At 53.9% G+C, this 17,599-nt stretch overlaps 2 protein-coding genes across 2 annotated transcripts in view; both read left to right on the forward strand.

The window, feature by feature from the left end:
• Nucleotides 1–6,187, forward strand: part of FAM83F (family with sequence similarity 83 member F) — a 34,006-nt gene extending 27,819 nt beyond the window's left edge. The window contains exon 5 of the mRNA XM_040637571.1: nucleotides 3,353–6,187. Coding sequence (XP_040493505.1) covers nucleotides 3,353–3,402 — 50 coding nt within the window. The 3' untranslated portion in view covers nucleotides 3,403–6,187. The remainder of the gene's footprint in view (nucleotides 1–3,352) is intronic.
• Nucleotides 6,188–16,486: 10,299 nt separating this feature from the next.
• LOC121104370 overlaps nucleotides 16,487–17,599 on the forward strand; it is a 143,097-nt gene continuing 141,984 nt past the window's right edge. The window contains exons 1-2 of the mRNA XM_040637089.1: nucleotides 16,487–16,718; nucleotides 17,033–17,159. Of these exons, the coding sequence (XP_040493023.1) occupies nucleotides 16,487–16,718; nucleotides 17,033–17,159 (359 nt within the window). The remainder of the gene's footprint in view (nucleotides 16,719–17,032; nucleotides 17,160–17,599) is intronic.

The raw sequence follows: 17,599 nt of genomic DNA on the forward strand, positions 1-17,599 counted from the left end.
GGGGATGCAGAGAGGCACAGAACTCACAACCACCGATAGGGGATGCAGAGAGGCAAGCCTCTGTGTCCATGGGCGCACGGGGAGATAGGGAGCATGGTGTCCTGCCTCCCAGGGCCCTGCACAAAGTGCTGTGGCTATGTCCAGAAGGCTAGGGTTAGTGCCATTTCCTTACATCTTCAAAGACTGTTTGGAGGGGCCAGAGGCTTCCTACCAATGGACTCTCCCCCTGGTATCCCATTAGTGGAGAGGAAGCGAAGAGTGGCCATTAACACCCCAGAGTGCCTCTGAGTCTTGACCTTCCAAGGTCCCCTGGGCCCATGCTTTTCTTCCCGGACTTCTCTGAGGTGACTGCAGTGACAGTTGCATTTCCAGAACTCTCCTGGGTTCCCTGATTCGTGCATGGGGGGCCACCCTAACTGGCAGTGTGGTCTGGCTCCTAGTGCTGTGGCCACTGGGCGCCTGGATTTGGGACTTCAGTCTCAACCTATGTCATCCCTGGGGGCTGGCAGTCTCAAATCTCTCTTGGAAATCTGGGCCCCTGTCTGGAATGAAAGGTTGGGGAAGTGCTTCTAGGGTTGAGAGCTCCCAGCAGGCCTGTGGGCCTCCAGGTCCAGGATAAGTCTACTCAAGAGCTGTCTTGTCAAGACAGAGTTTCAAAATTCAGTGTCAGTCTGAGCATCATGGGTCATGCCCCAGCTGGCGTTGGAAGGTCTGACTTGATAAAGCCAAGCACTGTTACCAGTCGGGGTCCCAGCCACACAGCAAGATGAGGGGAGTTGAGTGAGCACCCTTGGAGACACTGATCCCACCCGGTTCAGCCAGCGTCCTTATTCTCATTGGCACATGTCATAATCCCTCTGCCCTTCTGGTTTCCCCTGGGCCTCGCCAGGGCTTTCATCACCATCCGGGGTGAGTGAGGGCATGTACGTTGCCCAGCCAAGATCTGTCGATGCTGTTATTGTTGTTAGTATTGGTATGAACCTTTAGGTCGCTTGCCACTGCCTGATCTTCCATTTCGCTCAACAAATACGTATCTTTGCAATGTCTGCTCTGTGCCAGGCACGGTTCTAAATTCCTGGTACAACGGCGAACCAGACAAGCAAAGCCCCTGCTCTTACGGAGTGAATACCGTACTGGAAACAGAAGGGCAGGGGAGGGCAATGACCCTTTTATAAAGGGTGATCGGGAAGGCCTCTGTGACAAAGGGACAAAGGGGCCTTTGAACAGAGACTTGAATGTTGGGAGGGAGAACGCTGTCTGGACATCCAGAGGAAGAATCTTCCAGGAAAGGGGACTCTGAAGTCCTGAAACCCCTAGGGAGGTAGACCCCATGGTCCTTGTCTGGCATCCCAATCAGCGTCCTTGCCCTGACGCCCCAGGTGCCTCCACCAGCTCCCACCCCAACGTTGGGTCTCACTTCAGTGTTCGCTCCCTTTGAAGTTCGGCCTTCCCTCAAATCTCCCTCGGGCTGCCCATGCCACATATACTTTGTTTAAAAAAAAAAAAAAAAGGCCATTTATGTCTTCTTCCCTGGTAACCTGAACAGGTCTGATTCTCCCCAGTCCTGCCGAACACCTCCGCATGCTGGCTCTCAGTCAGCGAGCGCTGAAGGAGTGATGGCACACAAAGAATGTGTCCTCAAACCATCTCTCATCAGAGGCATGGAGAGGAATCCTGAGGCTTTCACGGCCGATGGAACGAGTGGGAGGCACACCCTGGCAAACCTGGGCTCTCAGCACCGCCTCTCCCAGCTTCCCCAGGCAGGAGGGCAGGAGCGGGGGCAGAACGCAGGCCTAGGAAGCCGGCCCGCCCTTCCCACCCCAGAGCTACACTCCATCCCGGCTTCGGGAAGCAGAAATTGAGCTGCTTACCTGCCTCTAAAGTGCTACTGCCCCCGGGGAGGAACTCCATCTCTGCTCGGCAGGCCGAGCAAATAGAAGAAGCCACTAAGGAGAGGAAGCGGGGATAGCTGTGTCCCTGCAGCAGCGAGGGAACTGCGGGACAACAGAAGTCATCACCAGAGAAGCTGCGTCAGAGGCAGCCTGGCACCACCGTGGAAGATGACCCAGGCCCCTTGACCCTTGGAGCCCTCTGGGGATGGGGGGCACAGTCATCCAGCTCCCCTCCCACCTTCTCTAAGCCTTACACACCGTCGAGCTTGGCCTCTTGTAGCAAGTCCTGAGGAGCGAGTTCAGTCTGCCCAGACAGGGTGGTGGCGAGCCGAGCTTGGGGGGGGGGAGGGTGTTCCACTGGAGCCTGTTCAGCTGTTCAGTGTCTCCCTTACTAATGGCCCAAGAGAGGAGGCAGCCACCACAGTAATTAAATTCACAGCTGGGGTGATACGGGGAGGTGGTGTGAGTGCCAGGGAGGTGCCCCTTGCGGTTGTAGAGACAGACCGCAGGAAGGAGCTCAGCAGCTTGCACCTGGGAGAAAGGCAGCCTGTGCCCAGGAGGACGGAGGCCCAGCAGCCTGACGCCTGGAGGGCCAGAAACAGCAGTGTCTGCCTCACAGTTCTCCCCCTCCCCTCCCCTCTACAGCTCCCGGAGCAGAAATCCGGCCAGAGAAGCCACTGGCCTCCACTTGGAGTCGAAAGGAAGTGGAAATGGATGGAAGGGCCTGGGAAGAGGAGAAGCGTGTTCCTTTGGCCTGGGGAAGAACAGCTTTCTCTCCCCCAGCTTTCCCCTCAATGAAGTGTGCTCCCTCCATCCTCTGTCTTAAAACTACCCCCCTAAGCATGTGGTCTGAGCCGCGCTGCCGGGCCCTGCATCAGCCTACTGACCCTGGTGACCCCTTCCCTGGGGTGCCTGCACGGTAGAAGGAGCTGAGCCTGGATTTGGAAGGCCAGGTGCTGGAGCTGGTGTTGACTGGCTCAGGGAGCTGGTGGCCCCGCTGGCCTCAGCTCTAAGGCAGGGCTAATGACAGCTTGTCATGGTGCAGCGGCTGCCCAGGGGGATTAGCTGAGAGAATGACTGGCTGTGCTTTGTAAGCTGTGAGGGAGGCTGCATACAGCATCAGCTACTGGTACACCATCTCTTGGCAAGACTTTTTCAGTCATCGATTATAGCTGTAGATTGGGATTCTGGATCCTTCCCCCCAATGCTGCTGAGGTCAGGAGGTGGCAGATCCCTTGATATCCCAAACGGTCACCGTCTTGCTGAGAGTATTAGACAGGAAGACCCTTTCCTTTTGCTTTCCTGGGGGCCCTACTGACTCCAGCTCGGCAGCGTGGGAAGGAGACAGTGACCCCAGCCCCTAAATTTGAGGTATGGGCGGTGCACAGGAGAGGAGCGGGGGACGAGTCCGCCGAGCACTTCACTTACGTCTTCCTTGCCTGTGTCACTTGTCTCTGCAGGTAAAACAAGTCCCAGTCCTGCCAAGACCAGCAATTGTGTGATTTCCTGAGCCATAAGCCAGCAGTGGGTAGGACCTCTGGATGCCTCCAGCCCTGTCCTGTGGAGAATACAGGTCAAACCTGCACCAGTTTGTGCTTCGGACCCTCACTCGCTCCCTGCCCGACAGCCCCCATCCTGGCCTCAGGGACCCTCAGTCCCAGACGTGAGAGTCTGTAGCGTCTCAAGACGACCACACGCCCCCACAAGACTGTCGGTGGCCGAGCAGGGGTCACTCCTTCTTGTTTACATGAAGTGGAAGCTTGACTCACGTCTGCTCTCCTTTATGCCAGACCCCCTCCCGGGTCCCCAGATGGGGTGAGCCCATGTCTTTATGCCTAATGTGATGGGGTCTCCAGGGCAGCTCCAGCTCCCTGACTTCTCCTTCCCTGGGCTTCCTGGTGCTTCTGGTCCCCCAAGAGGTTTGGTGGGATAAAAGGGAACAGGACGGATGGGGCTCTGGGCCAGGGAACCAGTCTTGACCTAGGCTCTGAACTCAAGATGGAAGGTGCAGTGAGGACAGCTAGGACACCGGCTGCTGTGGCCTTCCTGGCCCGGTTCCTACAGGCTCCTGTGCTAGACCTAGAGTGAAATGGGGGGCAGGCCTCCCTTCAGCCAGTGGCAGAATCTGACCCTGCCATTCTGAGAGCCCTCGTACTGAGATCCCCTTCCCGCCCCCGCCCCCAGCCCACCATCTTAGTCTCCGCCCCAGGGGTCCAGACCTCCTTGGCTGTTGCCCACTGCAAACACATATGGGGGTTCTGGTGCCTTTGCCTGGGGCTGCTCCCTCCCTTTAAAAAAGTGCCTTGATGTGCAGCCCAGGGCAGGGAGAGAGAGCTTGGCCACGGGTGCGGGGTTCAAGTGGTATGGGAGGTTGAGCCCTGCAGCCAAGGGCATTTGTCTCCCCCCTCACCAGATGGCCCTCAGCCCCCTTCACCTGCCAGCACTTCTGTGCCTTCTCTAGTTGCATTTCAGCCAAAGACCAGCCTTTGCCTCCCGTTAAAAGTCAGGCTGCGTCTAGGAGCCTTCGCCTCCCCAAAGGGGCCTGGCCTGATTGCCACAACGCCAGGCCAGGGAAAGCAGCCTAAAGTCTCACGCTGCCCCTCCCCACTTGTGTGATCAGAGGGGTCTGAGGAGAGATTTCTTGAATGGACAACAGAGAAACTGCCATATTGCAGGCTCCGCCAGCCTAGGCTGGGGGTCACAGCCGCAGGGGAGCCGACAGGCCGCGTCCCCCAGTGGAAGCACCACCAGGCGGCCTCTTCCGGCCTCTTACTTCTGAACCCAATTTGTCTTTTTGTCTTTCCTTCTGCAAAAACCCTGGGGCACCAGCAGCACCTGGGGGAGGGCACTGGGGGCACAGAGGTGAACCAGGAGGTAGGATGGTGTGGTGCCGTTGCTGGGGGGACAACCTGGTCTCTGGCGGTGGGGAGGAAAGGAAGGGTGAGCCTGCTTCCCAGGGGCTCCTCTCTTCATTCTGAGGCTAGCTTCAAGGGTGGGGGTGGGAGGGCAGGGGACCCTGACCCACCTCGTTGAGCTTCTCTGAGTATTAAACACTTCCTGGGAAGTGCTGGCAATGTGGGAAGTGCTTGTTCTAGAAGGGAAGAAAGGGGGAGGAGAAAACCAGGTGATGGAGCGTGTCCCCTCCGCTCGAGGCCATCACCTTGACCATATGAGACACGGTGGGCAAATGGCAGTGGGGGAAAGAGATCACCCTTGGTGGGGAGAGTGGACCCCTCTGGGTACAAGGGAGGAGGCCTAGGGAAGGGACCAGCTCCAGGGTTCTTCCCAAAGGCTTCCTGTGCCTCCCCTCCCAGAGAAGCTGGCCGCCTGTATCCCCTTCCCCTCTTCTGACCCAGAGCAGGCCCAGTTCCTCCCCAGCCCTGACATGTAGGAGGATCCAGACTGAAAGCGCCAAGTCACTGCAGCGTTGAGCCAGGCCTGCCTTTCTGCCCGTTTCCCCAGGTGCCAAGATGGGGGTTTTGCCACTTTGTTCATAAGAGCAAGGGGGCGGGAGACCATGACGGAGCAATGCTGTGTAGTGGGAGGAGTGCTGGCTGCCCAGGCAGGTCACCTCCCTGCCCGCCTGTTTCCTTATCCCCTTTAGAGGTTTGGACAGGATGGCCCCTGGCCCCCTCCAGCCCTGAGAGGCTCGGGACAAGACAGTAGCACTTGGGACAAGAGGATCTTGAAGCACTAAGCTCCAGCCCGCTCCATCTGCCTCTGGGCTTCTCAGTTTTTAGTACGCCCGCCCTCCGCTCCTGCGCTGGCATACACGCCGTGAGTTTCCTCTCTCTCATCAAATCTCAAGGGTACACCTGGCATTCTCGGATGGATGGCAAGTTTAGGGTGGATGCCCTTGGTCCCCACGCAGCAGGCAGCTTCCACAGGGCCGGTAACGTCAGAAGGGCTCCCAGAGGAGCAAGGATGAAACGGCGCTCTCGTCACCCATCACCACCAGCAAGTTGCCCACTCTGGGTCCGGCTTCTGCAGGCTAAGTGCCAACCACTGGCACAGCTCCTCGGGTGGGCTGACCTCCGATGAGCAGAGGCAGCTGAGGGCTGAGACCCTGGGGCGGCTGCCACCTGGACCTTACCCCAGAGGAGCGGAAAGTACAAGATTCCTGCATGGGGCTGGAGGCCTTCCCTTGATTTGGCAAAACTTCCCCGTCTCCTGTGTCTTCTGTCCTCAGGGTGTATGGTTAGTCCTGTCCCTGATCATTCAAGGGTGTTTCGAGATAGCCTCTGCTAACGCCAATGCCCTCTGCCTGTAGAGAACTTGATAGAATGGACAGGCAAAAAAAAAAAAAAAAAAAAAGGTGGCCTTTTCCCCAAGAGACGGGAAATGGGCCTTTTTGGATTTTACTATGATGATGTTCTTTTTGGTTTATTGAGCGCCTACTATATGCCAGTGACTGTGTTATGTGCTTTAGTCACCTGCAGTTTTCAAACTAAGAAAAGCTCAGGAGAGAGCCCTTAACAGTGTTAGAAAAGGCTTTCCTGGACATTTGGGGATTGAGTCTCACAAAGTTGTGTGATGAGCGGCTCAGGGCTTATTGTCCCCACTTTTCAGATGAGGAAGTGCGCGGCTCTCCCAAGAGCTAAGCCTGCTCCTCTAGCCCGGGCTTCTTGCCTTCAACGCTGGTGGGGACGTCTGGGAGCCACAGAGTCTCTCTTGGGGGAGATGCTGTCCTGAACATCGTAGGGTGCTTAGCAGCACCCGGGCTTCTACCTACTAAAGGCCAGCAACACCTCTTCCAGTGAGACAACCACAAATGTCTCCGGATGCTGCCAAACGTCCCCGGGGGGTGAAGTCACGCCAGCTGAGAAAGACAGTGCATTGCAGGCTTTGAGCCCCCGGCTGCTTCCCTGAGGCGCTTTCCTGTGCAGCCCCCGTGCAGCCGGGCTCTCGGACAGAATGCTGTGGTCCAGAGACGGTGGCTGATTTGCCAACGATTTTGCTTTCTGTGACTGACATAATAGCATCTTCCGTCTTGTTCTAGTTACCTTGCTTAGCTCTTCACTGCCTGGTACTCCCTGGAACAGGTGTGTTTATGTGCACACATCTGCCTTTCTCCACAGAGCGCCCTGTTACGGTTCCTCCCAGTCTGTTCGCCTTCCTTTACTTTGAGTCGAGCCCTGCGTGGAAAGCACCTTGGACAGACCTGTGTGTGCCTGACAGCGTCCTCACCCCCAAAAGGCAGCCAGGGCTGACAGCAGAGAAACTTCCCCCCTCCTCAAGCCAGGCCAAGTGAGAACCGCTCGCTGGAGTGTCACAAGTCAACGTCGGCAAAGCCCCCTTAGCGGCAGGTGAGCCGCGCCCTGCACCGCGGCTGTAGTCTGTCAGCGGGCTGTGCGCCACGGTCGTGTCCCTCTATCCCCCGCCCGGAGGGCCAAGCAGCTGTCACTGTAATCGTCTGCCCTGCTGCTCCAGTGGCAGGAGGCCTGGTGCACAACAGGCACCCCGGGCTTGGCAGGCTGAGCCAGACCAAGGTTGAGAGGATGGGTGCCTTCGAGAAGGCTGGAAGGTGGCAGGTGCACATGGGACTGTGTTCTTAGGCTGAGTAATTGCTAGATCAGCCGGAGGCTGAGAGGTACCCATTCTGTCCTTGGGGTACCCATTCTGTCCATCACCTGTCTGGGTCACTGTTGTATCCACAGTGTCTACTTCATGCCTTTTTGTTAAATGATTGAAAACTTGACAGCCACTTGATACAGACGGTAAGCCAGGCTAATCAGCATGGGTGGTGTCAGAGGCTCTGGAATTGATCGCAACCCTTTCAATCTTGTTCCCGACTTCTGAGCCCGTAGGTGGAGGCCAAACAGGACTCTGCTCTCTGCTACTTAATTTCCTAAGAACTGAGTTATCAAAAGTCCTTCCTGACCATCCTTTCCTCAGGGGAGACTTCTCTTTTCGGCGTGTGTCCTTAGTGAACAGTCTCCCTCTCCCAGTTGCTCCGGACTGGGTGGGCCCAGGCCTCCAGGCCTCTCTGGCTGCTCAGGGATGATTTTGTGTGCTTCCTTTCAAATTGCTAACACAAAAATGGGATGAGGAGGTGAGAGCCTTGCTGTGAGGAAATGTCTCCAGTCACCCAACAAGTCACAGGAAGGGTTAGAATCTAGTTATCTGGACCCATCTGGAGCACTACCCATGGCCTCTCCAAGTGACAGCCAGTTGGAGACCAGTTTTCATCCAGTAAAGTAGCTAGAAGTTAGGCATTGTCTGCAGCCACGAAAAAACAGCTCCAGAAACAGAAGTCTGCGTCATAGGAGACCGGCTAGGACCTGTCACAGAAACAGCAAGAGCATGAGCCGTGTGGAGGAGAGAAGGAGGAAAAAGCAAGAGCAGGCGGTATGCCTGCTGTGGCCACGGTCCTCTGGGCACAAGCAAGGGAGAAGCACATGCCATCCTATGCTAAGAACCGAGAACCATGCCTGGTGATTCTGCTTTCCTGAGTGCAGCTTGGACTCCCTGGCTCACCTCTTTCTGGAAGGTCTTGGAAGTTGGCTGATTGGACAAGGAAAGGCACTTCACGGCAGGATTTGGAAGGCTTTGTTCACTTGTTCCTTCGATGCATAATCACTGTGAGCTAGGCCTGCGGCTGAGTGGTGAGCAAGGAAGGCCCTGGGTGGAGCTGGGGTCTGCAGGGTGGTGCTGGGGCATGCCAGGACCTTAGCTGAGGCGTTCGGTGGCCAGGCTAGTCCTCAGGATGGGCAGTGTGGGGCTGGATTCCCCTCTCAGCCACATACCAGCTAAGTGAGCCAGCAAGCTGCCTCACACCTGGAACTTGGGTTTCCTTTTGTGTAAAATGGGGATAATCGTGGTGCCACTTTCCAGAGGCTGTGGGGAGTAGAGCACTCAGCACAGTGGCTAACGTTTGGGGAAGCTTAGTTACCAGCCTGTGTTTCCTTGGTGTGCTAGAGCGAGGGCTTCACCATTTCCCTCTTGGGACATTCTCTCCCTGCTCCCTCCCTCTGTGTTTGCCACTTTCACAGTGAGTGGGCACACGGGGCTAAACGCCCATCCACGTGGAAGAAGTTCCAAAGCCCAGGCTTTGAAAGAAAGGTACAGAAAACCTGCCAGGGATTCCATTTGTGGGCCACTTTGCCTGGCAGGACCCCATGTTCCCCAGTGCACACCCCACCTCACCTCAGCTCTGCGGTCTGGTTGGTTCCAGGCATGGAAGAGGGCCACAGTCTTATCTGGTTGTGAAAAAGTCCCGCAACTTTTCTTCATGGATAGTTTAGAGTAAAATAGACAATTTTAGTTTGTTTGGAAAACTCTTCATATATAAAATACAAAGTAAACCAAAACCAAAAAACCAGCATATCCAGAAAAGCCTGCCTACCTGCCCCAAGCCACTGGCCTTCCCAAGCCAGTCCTGTACCCTTTGAGTGGGCTCCAGACTCTCTCCCTAACTTCTAGCTTTGTTTTTTTTTTTTTTTTTTTTAAGATTTTATTTATTTGAGAGAGAGAGAGTGAGAGAGAGGAGCATGGGTTGGAAGACGGAGGGAGAGGGAGAAGCAGACTCCCTGCTGAGGAGGGAGCCGGACATGGGGCTGGATCCCAGGACCCACGGATCATGACCTGAGCCAGAGGCAGATGCTTAACCACTGAGCCACCCAGGCGCCCCTCTTCTAGCTTTTAAGCTCTGTTGCTCTCCACAACTACCACCAGGCTGGCTCCCTAGTGGGACTGGGAGTTGCTCAAGGGCAGGCAAGGGCCTGGGGCCCAGAACCTGTACTCCTGGCGGTGGTTCCTCGGAGGAGCCCATGCGGCTGAAAGCACTGTGGTGAGATGCTGCCACCTTGTGGCCAACTGGCAGCACGTTTCTTTCCTCCTCAGGCTAGGAGTTAAGAAGGCAGAGGCCCGGGGAGGGCAAACTTTTTCTGTAAACGGCCAGATAGTGAATGTTCTAGGCCTTGTGGCCACGTGGTATCCGTGTCTGCTGTAACACTAAAGCAGCCACAGACGATATACAAATGCGTGGGCGTGACTGTATTCCAATGAGACGTTCTGGATTTCGTTTAACTTTCATGTGCCATAAAATACTACTCTTAATTTTCCCAACCATGTAAAAACTGTAAAAGTCGTTCTTAGCTTGTGGGCTATGCAACAACAGGCAGTGGTTGGATGTGACTGGCAAGCCCTGGTTGGCCAACACCTGGCCCAGCACACTTTTCTTCCATGCTCCCAATGCCAACTCCCCACTGTCACACCGGGGATCCTTACTTTGTCATTATTCTGTCAAGAGGAACCAACCAGATTTCTGCTCTAACTCGACTGCTGCCACTAAGCCACCTTCTTTACAGAAATTCTGGAGTTGTTGGTTTTCACTCATTTGATGTTTACATAAGCATCCATCAGGGGCCTAGCCCCGTGGTGAGAGCCATTAAAGAGCCTGGAGTTTTAACCAACATGTATTTTAAGATTTACTTTTATTAATTCATTTGTTCAAACTAACTTATGAGAACTTAGTGTGATCTAGGCAATGTAATAAGACAGACCAGGTCTCTCCCCTCAAGGTGTTCATAACCTTGTTGGAAAGATGGACACAGGGAGGCAGGCATTATGATGGGGAGGTACAGGGGGTACGGAAGCCCAGAGGAGTCACTTAACCCACAGGTGGAGGTCAGGGAAGGCTTCCTGGAGGAGGAGGTGATCTCTAAGCTAACACATGAGGAGTGAATGGGAGAGGGAAGAATGAGGCAAGGCATTCCAGGGAAAGGTCCAGAGCCTAGAAAGAACTCTTTCAAGAGAATTATAGGCATCAAAGATGTAGTAAAGATTCAGATACAGCGTTTGCCCTCAAGACCTCCCAGTCTGGTGGGTGAGGCAGGCTACCATAAGCTGTTATAAGGTTGTGGAGAGAGATTTAAAGAAGTTTTCTCTCTAGCCTTGTAGACTTGGTTATCAGTGAGCCTCAGGACGGTAAGCAACGGACAAGCGACACTACACAGAGTACTGAGTAACTCTGAGGGAGTAGAGTTATGGGCCTGACTTCCCTGCTCCAGAAGGGACAGGGGGCTCGAACTGAGCTGTGAAGGAAGTGTAGACCTCAGTACAGAAGAAGGAGGGAGGGGCACGGAGGGCTACATACTTACTGAGGAAGGGATGGGTGTGGCCCAGCTGACGGGCCACCAGAAGTCCTCCTGAGGGGCCTCTGGGGAGGAAACCATCCTTCACTGCGTGAATCTCATGACAGACCCAACCAAGGTACTTTCCTCAGTTTCACCAACTAAAACACATGACCTTGGACGGTTACTTAGCCTCTGTTTGCCTCAGTTTCCTCATCAGATTCTACGTCTTAAGGTTGTTATGAGGACTGAACAAGCTAATACATACACAATTCTGAGCATAGTGCCTGGCGCTAGGGCTGGCTTCATGTGCAGCCCACCTCCGCAGTCCCACAGGGCCCCACGCTCAGAAGGTGAAGGGTCCCACACTTGGTTTGATGCTCTGCTGTTGCCGACTTGAAATTCTTAATGATTTTAGAACAAGGAGCCCCATGCTTTCACTTTGCATGGCTGCAAATTATATAGTTGGTCCTGCCTGGGCATGGTATGTGCCTAAAAGCTTCAGACTTTGTCATTATTTTAGAGTCTAGAAGAGAAAACCTGATTCAATATATTCATTCCAGAGGGGGGGAGACGGACACTCAGTGTATGTGACTCGCACAAGGTGAACAGCAGGCGGGCTGCCCAATGAAGGCTGGAGACAGGTGAGATGAAAATCGCCGTCTTCGGGGTGAAGGCAGGACAATGACCAGCTCCCCGCCCCCACCCCATGCCCTCAAGAAGGCAACATAGGAGAGAAGAGAAGACAGACTCCTTTGAAGGAGCTTAGAGAAAGAGGTGGTATGAAAAAGAGCATGAACAGTTGTAGAGGTAGGAGGGAAGCTGGCTATTTTGGGAAGCCAAGAGAAGATTCTCAGAGTAAAACGTAGTGATGAAGCCATGGAAACAAGAGCTGAGACAGGCTCTTGGATCTTGGCCACAAGAGGTCACCGATGAGCTTGGAGAAATCGTGTCAGAAGAGCGTTAGGACCAGAAGCCAGGTTTAAAGGAGGAGTGGGCACCGGTGGAGACGGCCTCAGGTCGTAATTTAAGAGGCTGAGAAAAGGAAGTAGAGGGGAAAAGGGCAGGAAGAAAGGAGGCTGCTTTGAAGGGGGTGGGAGGAGAGCCAGTTTCCAACTGGGATGCGGAGGAAGGACCACCGGAGGCAGTAAGCTAGTCAGGAAGAGGCGCACCTCTCTCCCTGAGTCTGGGGGAGAAAGGAGCTTGGAGTTGAGCTAATGAAGGCTACGAGGGCAACTGTTCCTTTGGAGGCCAGGTGTCTCCCCGGCGGCACTGTGGCGTTCTCAAGGCACATGTCTGGGGCGACGTAGCAGCAAAGAAGAGAGCTTACTCACTGGAGTCAGAATGTCTGGGTTCAGCTGTGAGGTTATTACCTGTGGTGACCTGGGGCAAATTCGTCAGCCCTCAGTGCCTCGGTTTCCCTATCTGGAAAATGGGGATAACCAAGGTTGTGAAGATTAGCTGCTGCGATCTGGGTAAAGCCTCAGTGTAGTGTCTGACACACAGCAAGCCAGTGTTTGTGAAAGGGTAGCTATTATTAACAGCCACTTCTGGTTCTCTTGCGAGCCTCCTGTGGGTCTAACGTTGGCCAGCAAACAGGAGGAGTCCAATGTTTGCTGCTTCACAGGGAGCTTTTCAGGAAGTGTGGTCATAAGAAGAGAGATGATTTAGAAGTGGCATAGCGTCTTTCACAAGGGCTTTGTTCTACAATAAATGCTACCAGACATGTAATAAATGCTTATAAGCGTGTCCTCTATAATCAGCACCCTCTAGAAAGTTCCCCTCCCCCACTGCTCTTGGCCCTGGCTCTGGCCATACCCACCGCCCCAGTGAGCAGTATCAGCTGTCAGCAGGCTTCTTGTCTTTTGGATTAGGTTCCTTTACAGGGATCTTCCCATGGTTATTGGAGAATGCTTTACAAACACTTCCAAATGTCTCACAGCAATGAGAGGCCAGTGCGAAGGGTGGACGGAGTTCTGTGCCACAGAAATCAGAGTTGGAGCAGATCCAGCTGGCTGTGTCACCCTGAGCTTGTGGGTCATTGCAGAATCGTTCACAGAAATTCCCGTTGCATTGGATTTTGTCCAGGCCAATGCAATGTGTTCAGGGATCACAGAGCAATCTCTCAAGGGAAAAAAGGAAGGCCTGTTGCTTGGAATGGCTTAGAGCACTTTTGGTAGCTATCCAAAGCAGCTATCACTCATCAAATCTGCCTTCCCTTCCAGCAAAAAGCCAACTGTATAGAACCCTACATATAGAGCTCTAAGAATAGTATAGCACTCCAAGAACATACTGCACTTGGCCTAAATAAAATTGTGCAGGGCTTGACGAGTTTTTTTACTCTCAAAGCTGGGTGAGTTGGAACAAACAAACAAAAAATATTTTCCCCAAGTAGCACGCAGAGAAGAAATGAGAAAGACGGCATAGGAAAGCACCCTAGCATGTTATTCTCTGACCTGGGCTGCCTTTTCAGGGCATGGATTGACTCCACAACCACCAAAGCAAACCCATAAGCCCTGGGGTAGTGGGCAGCAGACCCCCCCCCCCCAGTTCATTGACTTTACACTAGCCTGAGCAAGCCCCAAAGTCCTGTAACAGGTGGTAATTTGTCATTTGCTGCAACAGGAATTTGAAACCATCATCCTCCACAATAAACATTTGGTTGATTTATTGGCCTCCTTCCCATAAGTATAGAAAGTGAGGACTGGTTCCACCCAAAGCTGCAGTTCTGAGCAATGAGAGCTCTCAGGATGCACACGTTAAACCACACCCCACTATTTGTGGGAAGAAAAAAATCTACGTGTGGGTCTATTCATGAGGAGTCTGGGAAGATACTCACTTTAACAGGAGTTGGCTCTAGTAGGGATTAGACAGAGCTTTTATTCTCTACTTTAAAACTCTCTGTACTGTCTGAAATCTTTACTCAGTGTTACTTTTATTATTGGAAAAACAGCAGTTTTATTTGGAAATTATTTTCCTATTCTCAAGTGGGCAAACACGACAGGGGTTCCAGCTTCCTACTTTCTCCTGGGGACGGAAAGTACAATGAGGTGGAGTGGATAGATAGCTGAAAGCCCTCCCAAACAAAGATTATAGGAAGAACGGGCTTTGGCCATTCCTGGATAGTCCTCTCTTGATCCTTGACCAGAGAGAGCAAACACTGCAGGTCACCACACGTCATCAGCCCCTTAACCAGCTAACCGCATTTCATCCTTTAGCTCTCCTTGTAGATGTCACTTCTTCTGGGAAGCCATCCCTGTCCTGCCAAGCTTGAGTCCTGTGTTCCTCCTGTGTCCTTCCAAGCCACTTGCACTGTGATGATCTTTACCTTTTGGCCACCCCCACTAGACCTGAGGTCCCTGAAGGCAGAGGTGTTTTATTTATCTGTGTAGCCCTTGTTCCTTAGAAAAGTGGTGACAGACTCAATAAGCATTTACTGAATAATTATTTGTTTGGGGGCCTTTTATAATCAGAACAATTTAAGGGATACACAGATGAAAAAGAAACCATTTGTTTTCAAGGAACTTACAACTAAGTTGGGGCAGACAGATGTGTCCAACAATTCACTATAAAACCAAGCACTGGTTTGTGGGTTAAAAGAGTTACAAAGAACCAATCTGTAGATAGGGAAGGTTTTGAACTCTGAACACTTCTCATTTATTGTGTCTTCTGATTCCGAATCCCCATACTGGAATGCTAGGATGGGGTATGTGCATGTTCTTATAAGGGTTTGAGTTCTTAGGACCTTTATTAGAATTTGACTCATGATCTTTCTTCTGTCCTTCTGCTGGCAGTTGCCCTAGGAATGAATACCTGCCACTTAATCTTAATGGATGTTTGTGAAATGCCCTGTCTTCCTCCGCTGAAAGTCTGTTAAGTGTTGAGCATTACAGTGTTACAGTGGTTGTTTTATTACTAAAGCAGTGCCAATAAGGTTACACAACAGCTTGGATCAGGAAGTGAAACAAGGGCGGTGATCCCACTGAAGCTACAGGGGATGGGGATTTGGGATGGTAAAATGTTAATTACCCGAGACGGAATGCAGGCTGGAGTCCAGAGCTGTTCTCCTAGAGATCATTTCAGTCCCAGAGGCTGGGGCTGGCTCTTTGGCAGTGGGTCCTAAGCATCCTGCCCTCCCCTGGCTGGAATGTTGGATTCACTTCATTGAAAGCTGCCACAGAGAAAGAATCTAGTGGCAAGGAGCCAGGAGCACACGTCTCACACTGTATCAGGGGCCACTCTGGAAGCTTCCCAGGAGCTGAAGGGCTGTTCCATTTGCATGTAATAAATTATTTATTTCTAAAGCAATTTATTCTTTCTCTTTAGATTCTCTTTCTCCTTGTTTCTGGCTCTTGAGGTCTCTCTCCAAAGAGTGAGCTGGAGATCAGTGAGGGTTGAGGAGGTAAGCTTGGCACACAAGGATGGTAGAAATGTTCATTTATAAAGCTGAGAAAATAGGGCCGCCTGGGTGGCGCAGTCGTTGGGCGTCTGCCTTTGGCTGAGGGCGTGATCCCGGAGTCCTGGGATCGAGCCCCACATCGGGCTCCTCCCCTGGGAGCCTGCTTCTTCCTCTCCCACTCCCCCTGCTTGTGTTCCCTCTCTCGCTGGCTGTCTCCGTCAAATAAATAAATAAAATCTTTTAAAAAAATAATAAAGCTGAGAAAATAAACACAGACGTAGATGGGCTTCTGGTCAGGAAACACCAAGATGGTTTACTTTAGGGTGGGGAGGAACGGGTGCCAGAGAGGAGAATGAGGTGGCGGCAATGACAACCTCTCCATAGCTTTAGTCTCCCACAATGTCACCTCCAGAAACTGATGGGGGAACTTGCATTCGGAATGAAATGTTTTTAAGATGCTGTATTGGCTGGCAGGTAAGATTCCGGACGAAGGGAGAGGCACCAGTAAAAAGAGCGAAGGCTCAGAAGTCAGACAGTCCTAGAACCAATGCTGGGTTCACCAATTTCTTTCTATCTGAGTGACCTTGGGCAAGTGTCCTAATCTCTTTAGAGCCTTCGTTTCTATCTGTAAAATTTAGAGAATGTGAAACTCACAGGTTGAACCAGAAAAATCCCTGCAAAGAACTCAGAACAGTAGTTGGCACAACGTAGGCACAAAATAAACGACAGTCATTATTATCGTCAACGGGCCAAACGACCAGAGCCATCCAAACTCCAAGCAAACAATTAACCCTAGCAAAGAGACTCAAGACCTGACTGACGCGCCTATTTACCCAATAAGGTACCAGGAAAGAACTCTGTGGAGTCAAACCAATGGCACTAGTCCTTGTTGTTGGACGGGTTTTCTGGACGTTGCACCAATAGCTTGAAGATTTGACTAGGGAGTGACATTCTGACAGTCCAATGACGCACAGCCAGCCCACACTCAGCACTTTGAAGGGGATAAATCAAGGAGCCGGCGCGTATAGAGTCCGTTATTAGGCAACACTGGATGGAGAGAAGAGCTCAGGGGAAACAGCGCGAGGGCCAGACATCAATGAGCTAAAAAAAGAAAAAAGACGATGGTTGCGCCAAGTGAGCTCGGCCGCCATCATGCTCTAGTTTCCCCTTCGCCTCTCCGTGTCCGCGACCAAGGAAGCGGCCTCTGGGATGCTGAGGGGGTGTGTCCCCGAATGATTGGCGCAGGCAGCTCAGCCAATCCTAGCTCGTCAAACGGGAAGCACTTGACCAATGAGGGGCGACAGCAGCGGCGAGGAATTGGAGGGGCGGAACCGCAGCTTGATGGGCACAAAAGTCAGCCAGTGAGAGCCGGAAGCATCCTCCCTGCGGCCAATGGAGTGGGGCTCTGGGCGGGCCCCCGAGTGTTTGTGTTGTGGTTTTGGGGGAGGGAGGCGGAGGGGAAAGTTTGTTTATTTTGTTTTTAGTTTCTGGGGTCCCCGTGTTTCTGGGAGGTGAAGCGGGAGGGAGTGACCCCCCGCGCCCCTTCAGTCCCCCTACTACGTCGCCTCCATAGCCTGCGGAGAAGCGGGGACCGCGCACATCGCAGCGCATCGCCTCACAGCGGAACGCCGCGCACTCGGAGCCGGCGCGGCTCGGCGGTGAGTGAGGACCGACGGCCACTGCCGCCCTTCCCCTCCCCCGCGCACCGCCCAGTCAGAGCTGGGCAGCCGGGTGGGCGAGGACGCCCGCGGGAGCGCGCGGCGCGGGCCGGCCTGTCAAGCTGAGGCGCAGCGTGTGCGTGTCCTCGCGAGTGAGCGCGCGCGGCTGGGACAGGGCCGGAGGGGGGGCGGGAGCGCGCGGGCCCCGGCGGGGGCGGCGGCGTTGAGCTCGCGCTCCGTGGGGGCGGGCGTGTGGTGGGTTTGACCCCCGGGCGGGGAGGGACGCGGGTGACGTCCCGCGCGCAGGGAAGGGGCGCCCCGAATGGCAGGGCCGGGGCAGGCGGGCGGGCGCGCGCAGCTCCGGGCGTCACGCGCCAGCAGGTGTGAGCTGGGGGAGGGCTTCCGGGTGGGCTGGTCGAGTCGGGTTCGCTTCCCGTCTCTGGGGGCCTCCGGGGTGGGGAGGCGCTCCCTGTTGCTGCGGAGAGCGGGGGCCCGCGGAGGCGCGTCGGGCCCCCTGCCTGGCGGGGCGGGGGAGGGGTGGAACAGAGGAGGTGTCAGGCCTCCGAGCCTCCCGGT

Source organism: Ursus maritimus, unplaced genomic scaffold (assembly GCF_017311325.1).
Source record: "Ursus maritimus isolate PB19 unplaced genomic scaffold, ASM1731132v1 scaffold_21, whole genome shotgun sequence".
NCBI classification, from domain to species: Eukaryota; Metazoa; Chordata; class Mammalia; order Carnivora; family Ursidae; genus Ursus; species Ursus maritimus.